This window comes from Diospyros lotus, chromosome 8 (genome assembly GCF_014633365.1).
Source record: "Diospyros lotus cultivar Yz01 chromosome 8, ASM1463336v1, whole genome shotgun sequence".
Lineage (NCBI taxonomy): Eukaryota > Viridiplantae > Streptophyta > Magnoliopsida > Ericales > Ebenaceae > Diospyros > Diospyros lotus.
Window position 1 is genome coordinate 41,136,672 of NC_068345.1, and position 8,677 is coordinate 41,145,348.

Sequence of the window (8,677 nt, forward strand, 5' to 3'; positions counted from 1 at the left end):
TTTGAACAATATCAAACTGATCAAATGTACACCCTTATAATTAGTATCTTAGTAAAATATATAAATAGATATTAAAGAGTTTATAAGGTCAAAATATTTATTTGGTGAGATTTTACTGTTATATGAATTAAACGCACAATCCTTAAGCAAAATTCTTAATCAAATCTCCTAACTCAAATTTTCAAACTCTAAATAAGATCTTTTAGTGGTGGACTTTTTTCTATCATGTAGCAAAGGAGTATTTGATGGATAACAAGTTGAGTGAATTTTTTATTAATATCAACCAAAATACTTGGTACTTTTGTGAACAAAATATATTACTGGGATGTAAAAATACACTATAAATTACATATTGGGTGATTTTTTTTTTTTTTTTGTAATTAAGTAATAATTATTTTCTAAAATTTGAAACCCTTACATTGTAAAAGCCTTAAAAATAAGGAAACAATTTTTAAACTTTATTTCTTGTCCCATTTTGAAATGTATACTTTATTTTTAAACTTGAGTTTGACTTAAACTCAAGTTTGACTTAAACTCTTAAAACTTAAGTCTAGAAAGTAGAAACTAACTCATCGAATAAGAGTCTAGAAAGTAGAAATTAACTCATCGAATCGAGTCTGAGTTTAGTGAAATTGACTGACTCAATTCAGTGCAATTCTATTTATTTATTAACCCATTATCACATTTAGTTTTAATCAAAAATTGAAATTCATGCCAATAAAGAATGATATATAAATTGAATAGAGAATATAAACCCAATACAATGACAATGGACCCAATACACATCTCATATCTCCAATTCAAAATCCAAAAAGTAAGACCCAAAAAGGGAGGAAAACAAAACTAACAAGAATCATAGGCTTTGAGGATGATTGGATGATGAATGATGAATCAATCCCATGGACTAAGCGAACACTCCTCGGGCAAAGTTGGGTACCTCTTAGAATCCTTGCAGTAATCGTAAATGACGAGGTTCCTCTGGACCCAAGCAAAATCCAGCTTCTGGTCATCGTTGAGGTGCCAGGCGGCGTACTGATCCCACCAGTTGTCGGTGGTGGTGGAGACGCAGGCCGGGTAGGGATCTTCCCACTGGCAAGCGTCGACGCTGAAGTCTTTGTAGGCCGACACGAATGGAGCCTTCTTCCAATCAGTCTTCTCTAGGCCGCCTCTCGTCGCCCAGTCGTCTGCATTCCAGATGCTCGAGAAAAGGTACATGGGCTTCTCGTTCGGGAAGAAGTTGTTTGAGTACTCTGCGTTCTTGAACACCCTTACTGGCACTCTATCCACAAAGAATCTGCAGGTTCATTCCCATGGCAGAGCCATTTTCATAAGCTAGAATCCTTGAATAATAAATAATATGATAGGTGTGATTTGACATAAAATCTCTGATACAAAAATGTTGTTCTTCGAGTGAGCACAGCACAGCTCAGGGATACGAGCGACGTGCATCCCCCAATTACTAAAATCGTGTGGTCAGAATGTGTTGCCACCAAATAAGTAGAAGTTTTAGAGTGTGTGATTAATTACCTAGAATAGTGATAAGAACTGTCTCAATTTTTGTCCGCGTAAAGCCTAGGCAATTATGAAGGTTTCTATTATTGAGGTCGGACATTGATAAATTCTATTATTTTTTGTGAAGGGTGTGTGCCATCCAATGGTAATAGGACTCACACAATCTGGTGGTTGTTCCAGAGGATAGAATAGGAGTGGAAGTCTTCAGTGGGATCAAACCAGAGCATGTGTCTCATCTCCCTGCCACCGGTTCCATTCTTGTAGATATTGGTCTGAATGAGGTAGGGCTGCCCGGTTCTGTTCCCCAAGAACTCAAAATCCAGCTCATCTCTCTCCGGCCCGGCCCCATTTTCAGTGCACATCTGCAGGAAAATCTCAATTTCAGCCATTGTATTATCTTCAAAAGATCAAATCTTCAAGGCAAGATTTGGTTATACATAATAGGCTGTCACCACGCCGGCAGAGTCTCCTCCCACCAGCTTCATCTTCATGCTGAACCACCCAAATCTGTATCTCTGCTTTGTCTGGAACCCACATCCTGTTCATATTTATATATTAGAATTTTTGCATAGAAATTTTGACAAAAATGGCAAGTACGTGTTTATACACCCATACACATATATATACCTGTGTCTTTGTCTAAGGAGAGAAACCAGGTTTGCCCATCTTCAGAGGTCTTGAAATGGTCTTCAGACCACATTATACTGAAATTATCTTGGAATGCATCTTTGGGTTCAGCTGCTTGGGAGAGAGAGAGAAGAGAAGAGGAAGCTAGAAGAACTGTAATGTGGAGAAGAGTGGCTAATGGAGAGACCCGTTTCCCCATTCTGACTGGAAAGGCTTGGAAAACAGAGTAATTTGATTCTCTCTGCTTGATCTGAGAAAGGAGGAGGAGGAGCAAGGACAAATAACAGATGGTGTGTTTTTAGAGTCTTGTGCCTGTCAAGGGCAGGAATGGAAACTCGTATTGAATCCCTTTGCTACTACCACAATGTGTCCATCTTTATCCTTTAAAAACGCCCCAAACATCGTTCAGCACTCAAAATTCAACACGAAATGGGGAACATTAAACTTGCTTGAAATACAACTAATGGGGTTTGAGTTTGACTTTGATGGCTCCCAAAGCATAAATGCGCTTTCAGAGAGCCAGAGATTGGGACTGTCATAAGGGTCTTTTAGAAATTTCACACAGAGAATGCCAGGATGCAGAAGAAGATGGCCAGATGGGCATGAAAAGTACAGGCTGCCCTTTGATTGGGTTTTTCTGCGGTAGTGAACAGGTACGTGGGCTCCATATTCTTTGCATCATAGTGGAGGTTTATTTTTTGATTGGCCAGTCATATAATAGTAGAAAGTTTCTAGATTTGACAACCGGATTTGCCGGGGAGAACAACTGTGCTTAAATCTACGGTAAAAATTATGGGAATCAGATCTCCAATTCAATCCCAATTCGGCAGGTCTGTTCATGTCAAACTTCATGATTATAGAGACACCTTCGAAACTAAACTATGTTTTCTTGGGCCTGTTTGGCTTTAACTGTTCGGGGAACTTTTGGATATCGGCGACATATTAGACGTTCCCAAAAGCCGTGAAATCCTGCTGGAAAAAGAGAGATTCCTGGGGTAACAAAGGTGACCAACATGCCATGCCAATCAGACAATCACATTAACCAATAAAAGCAGAGGGAGAATGCCCATGTGGGGTTCAGATTACATGTTATTTAGCCATCTCACTTCACTTTCACAGTCAAAACTTGAACAGCTGGGCGAATTGAGAAGAGGGTATTTGATATCATTGGTCCATCCGTTTGAATTATTCAGTTGAGTCAATGGAGTGACTGTCATTACAGCCGTGAGATAGAACTTCTCAACCCTTGCCGGCCAAAATTCATATTTTTCTCAATATTTTTACATTTTTTCATATAATTATTTATTTTTTTATTTCTATTATTTTTACACTTATATTTTCAAATCAATTTAATTTTTATATTTTAATTTTTTTTAATATAACAACTCAAATTTTTTGCTGTTTCAATTATATCCATTTACATGCATTATCGAGTCAATTTAATCTTTATATTTTGATGTATAAAAAAAATAAATTAATTCATTTTATTTCATATTTTTTCTTTTTACGAATCAAAATATATAAATGAAATTAGTTTAAAAATACAATAATAAAAATGTAATTAAAATAATAAAAAATTTAAATTATTATATGAAAAAATGGTTAAATACAAGAAGTTAAATTGCTTCAAGATACAAATATAGAAATATAATTGAAATAATAAAATTTTTAAATAATTATATAATAAATACGTAAAAATTCAGAAAAAAATATAAATTTGACTTTCAAACTCTCAATGTGTATGCAAATGAAAAGTCTAATGATAACCTAAGCCCAAAAAACAGTCTGGTCACATATATAGATAGATAGATAGATAGATAGAAAATGGAGTCACATGGATTACAGGCATGAGTCACGTGACCATGAATTAATGTGTCGGTGCCCTGCCCAAGGGTTGAAGCTGTACATGTAAATACCATTAATTAATTGCTTAAAATACCCATTATTATACAATGACCCACTTGCCAATTGAATACAAAAGGCTTGCATTTCTTAATTAATTATTCTTCTTTCCCGTGTTCTTTGGCTTTCAAAAGTAGCCACAACACCGCATGCAGTTCAATGGTTTCCCCTTTTTCTTTATTATTATTATTACCATTAATTTGTTCTCTTACTCTAAAAGATTAATAAAAGTATTGTAAACGATATTTTTATAGAATTTTAGTTAAATAATTACTGTAATATTACATGATTTACGTTATGTGCATTATTAATTAATTAATTTAATAATTATTTTACTATTTATACTTAAATAAATATAAAATAACAATTTGATAGTTATAATTATTACATATAACTAATTTTATTTAAATTAACGTTACAGTAAATCAAATAATTCAGTGGCATGAGATTGGGAGAAGCCGCCAATTTGGGCCCGAGACCACGGTTCTCTGGGCCAAGCCCATCCGCTACAAGTTATTGGGCTTTGCCGAGCTCACCGTCTTTTTACAGATAAAGGAGTCCACGGATGAAACCTCATTTTTAGATAATATTTATTTTTTAATTATAAAATATTTTTATTAGTTACTATTTTGTAATATTTTATTAATTAATATGAGTGTTTTATACGTAAAAAAAAAGTGCAATAAATAAATATTATTAAAAATAAAATTTATTTATTGTATCTTAATCGCTGTCTTAAATACAATAATTATCCAAAATCCAAAATCGCTGTCTTAAATACATTTATATTAAAATAAAATATAAAAATAATTATGAAAAGGTCACATCATGAATAACAGATATTTTGTGTAAAAAGGTTTCCGACCTTAACTTTATCGTGATGGCAGTACCCTTAAAATAATAAAATCATATTCCAGCTCAGTTTTATAGCTTTGGCGGCATCTGAAAGCCAACAAAAACTTCCTAATTTGCTATCACGAAATACCAACGGCTGCCATATATTATGATATTATTATTATATTGTAACGTGATTTTAAATTGATAAGATTGCACGGTGAGTTCAATTTAATAAGCAAATAGCGTTTTTTTGTGAGCTAGAATATCTTTTATATAATATACAGTAACAGTAGTATCACATCAAAATAGCATTTCCTGTTAAAAATATCTATCAATCCCTGGAAGCATTCTTAACCTTTCAAATTCTATCTCTCTTTCCTGAAGATCTTTTTCCAAGATATTTTGTCACTGCTCCATGTATATATACATATACATACTGGCACAAGCAGTCCAGTGTGTGCTCATCATTCACCACTGTCACAGTATCACCCTCTTCATTACCTACAAAACCCAGTAGTTGCAGAGAAATTAGGCCCCATATCATATGGCAACCATGGCCACGGTAAGTCTCACCTCATCTATCTCCAAAAACCCTAAACCTTCCTTCTTCGACAACAAGTCAGCCTTCCATGGCCTGCCCATTGCATCTCGCGTCCAAACCATCAAGTCCACTGCCGCCCCACAGAACGTCTCCGCCATCATAGCCGCCGCCGCCCCTCCGCCGTACGACCTCCAGTCCTTCAGGTTCGAACCCATCAAAGAATCCGTGGTGTCCCGTGAAATGACCCGCAGATACATGATGGACATGATCACGTACGCCGACACCGACGTCGTGGTCGTCGGGGCCGGCGCGGCTGGCCTCTCGTGCGCCTACGAGATCAGCAAAAACCCCAACGTCAACGTGGCCATCATCGAGCAGTCCGTTAGCCCCGGCGGCGGCGCGTGGCTCGGCGGCCAACTGTTCTCCGCCATGATCGTTCGGAAACCGGCTCACAAATTCCTCGACGAGCTGGAGATCCAGTACGACGAGCAGGATGACTACGTTGTGATCAAGCACGCGGCCTTGTTCACGTCGACAATCATGAGCAAGCTACTTGCCCGGCCGAACGTCAAGCTGTTCAACGCGGTGGCGGCGGAGGATTTGATCGTAAAAGGCGGCAGAGTCGGCGGAGTGGTGACCAACTGGGCTCTCGTCTCGATGAACCATGATACGCAGTCTTGTATGGACCCGAACGTGATGGAGGCTAAGGTGGTGGTGAGCTCTTGCGGCCACGACGGCCCGTTCGGAGCCACCGGCGTTAAGAGGCTGAAAAGCATCGGAATGATTGACAGTGTGCCTGGAATGAAAGCGCTTGACATGAACACGGCGGAAGACGCCATTGTTAGGCTTACCAGGGAGATTGTTCCCGGCATGATTGTCACCGGAATGGAGGTCGCCGAAATCGATGGAGCTCCAAGAATGGTAACTAAATTAGTTTTCTTTCTTTTTGCTATAGTTCGCGGTCACAAAATATTTACAGAAGTGCATATATAATTTTTAGTATAAATTTCACCCAAAAGAAATTAAGGTAAATTCATGGTTAACTTTGGATTAATTGAGAATGATGAATTAATTGTCGTGGGTTTTCGACGCAGGGCCCCACATTCGGTGCGATGATGATATCGGGCCAGAAGGCGGCCCATCTGGCACTGAGGGCTCTGGGCGAGCCCAATGCTCTTGATGGGACATACAGTGAAGAGGGAAGCCTTCAACCAGAGCTCATACTTGCTGCTGCAGAGGCAGGGGAGATTGTCGATGCTTGATGAGATTCAAGAAAGACGATTAATTTTACATAATCGAGCGGACAGAACGATATGTAGATTAGTTTGGGCCATGTTGTTTCGCAATTTTCAGAAGCTGTTGAAGAAAAGTTGAAATCTTTTGTAGTTGAAGTTCCAAGTTTCCGATCATGGCTGGCTGTGTTGCCCCTTCAATAAAAATTTCTCACAACCTTCCCAGCATCCTTTATGCATTTTGTAAGTGTATAATCCATGCAAGTGCAACGAAGATCAAACCCAGCAAACTGGACTGCTAAAAATTAAGTGAAATTACTATAATAGATACGAATATATGTATATAATATTTATAAGATTACAAACCGGTCGATTTAGGGAAAAATCTAAACCCTGATTGCAAAAACAAGTAATTAAGTGAAACCTTTTAGGACCGAAAGTACATTTGGACGGCCGAAAAGCCCGACAATGGTTAAGATGCTATACATTGCGTACGATTGCAGCAGGCTGGATACTCTTCCTAATCGCAACCCAAATTACAGCACTGCCCTCCGATATGCCTTGCTTGCCAGCAGCCATGCATGGATGGATGGTGGATTCCTCCCTCATCCTCCACTCTTTCCTACAGGGCTTCAACCGTAATTTCGATGGCTAAATGGGGAGAGACTAGCACCATGTTTTTGCGCTCCAGATCAGACCCATTTCGTCCTTATATAATGTCTCGGGGAGGTGAAGAAGAAGAAGAAGAAGAAGCAGAGAGCTGAGAGAATGGAGGAAGAGGCGGCAGAGAATATAGGGAGGGCATTTGTGGAATTTTACTACAACCTCTTCGACAACCACCGGGCCTCGCTCTTCTCCCTGTACCAGGCCTCGTCCATCCTGAGCTTCGAGGGCCAAAGGATCGAAGGCGGCGCTGAAATCTGCGCCAAACTGAATCAGCTGCCTTTCGACGAATGCCGCCACACCATCAGCACCATTGATTCCCAGCCCTCTCCCGCCACCGGCGGCTTCATTGTCTTCGCCAGCGGCAGCCTCCGCCTCCCCGGCGAGGATCACCCTCTCCGATTCAGCCAGGTCCCCCCTCTTCCCCCCCCCCCCCCCCCCCCCCCAAAAAAAAAAAAAACCCATCCAGTATGAATTGCATCGCCCATTAATTTTTAATCTACCTTCGTTGGTGTTGCAGATGTTTCATTTGCTTCCTGCATCGGAGGGTAGGCTCTTTGTGCAGAATGAGATCTTCCGGCTCAATTATGGTTGAAATGCGGTTGCTAATTGACCAAGTACCATCTGTCTTGCAATTACTGTCGATTGATCTTATTGCTCTCTCGTGATAACGAAATTAACCTCAATTTCTTGCATTTTTTCGGATTGACCCAGAAAGCTTATAATTATGTTCCTTCTGGTTCTTTGAGGGTTCTACTTCTACCAGTGTTACCCTTGAAGGAACTAAACTCTTGAGCTATGGAGCTAATAAATGATATATTATTATTATTATTAATATAAAACGGGCAATCCCTAATCATTATCACTCCTTTTAAAATTAAAATAATAATTAAAGTGTATTTTATTTTTAAATATTATTTATTTATTTCATTTTATTTCTTCCTTTAAAATAATTTAAATTTTGTTAACCAGCTTAGGGGCATTTAATGTATTTTTTAAAATATTTGAAAAATCAATTTTTTATCTAACAACCGAACAAGTGATTCCTGCTCACCCCAACCCATTTTGACACGTGTATCCTAATCTTATATGTACCACAATATGAAGTGCAATATCATTTGCACACTCAGTTAAGGCAGGCTGCTAATTAAACCAATTGGCACGGTGCCAATTAAGCTAAACTTAATGAGGATAATAATCCTTAATTACGCAGTTTAGCTTAGCACTAGTTAAAGCATTAATTCTGTGAGCTTAAGGAAATCTGAAACTCTATATCCTAAATTCCATCGTACTAATTATTAATTAGCAGATAATGATGAGGACTGACTGAATTAGTTGCCTTAAACAAGGCTTGCTAGTCACT

The 8,677-nt window shown here is 38.5% G+C and overlaps 3 protein-coding genes across 3 annotated transcripts; 2 read left to right on the forward strand and 1 right to left on the reverse strand.

Moving 5' to 3' along the window:
- Nucleotides 1-660: 660 nt before the first annotated feature.
- On the reverse strand, nt 661-2,612 carry LOC127807263 (probable xyloglucan endotransglucosylase/hydrolase protein 8). The gene is made up of 4 exons (XM_052344963.1): nt 2,140-2,612; nt 1,950-2,050; nt 1,672-1,874; nt 661-1,294 (listed from the first exon to the last, which is right to left on the reverse strand). Exons 1-4 carry the CDS (start codon nt 2,336-2,338, stop codon nt 892-894), a joined length of 906 nt encoding a protein of 301 aa, XP_052200923.1. The 5' UTR covers nt 2,339-2,612; the 3' UTR covers nt 661-891.
- A 2,708-nt stretch (nt 2,613-5,320) lies between these two features.
- On the forward strand, nt 5,321-6,879 carry LOC127808156 (thiamine thiazole synthase 2, chloroplastic). The gene is made up of 2 exons (XM_052346564.1): nt 5,321-6,340; nt 6,514-6,879. Exons 1-2 carry the CDS (start codon nt 5,423-5,425, stop codon nt 6,679-6,681), a joined length of 1,086 nt encoding a protein of 361 aa, XP_052202524.1. The 5' UTR covers nt 5,321-5,422; the 3' UTR covers nt 6,682-6,879.
- Nucleotides 6,880-7,031: 152 nt separating this feature from the next.
- On the forward strand, nt 7,032-8,009 carry LOC127808157 (nuclear transport factor 2B-like). The gene is made up of 2 exons (XM_052346565.1): nt 7,032-7,725; nt 7,835-8,009. Exons 1-2 carry the CDS (start codon nt 7,420-7,422, stop codon nt 7,907-7,909), a joined length of 381 nt encoding a protein of 126 aa, XP_052202525.1. The 5' UTR covers nt 7,032-7,419; the 3' UTR covers nt 7,910-8,009.
- Nucleotides 8,010-8,677: the final 668 nt, after the last annotated feature.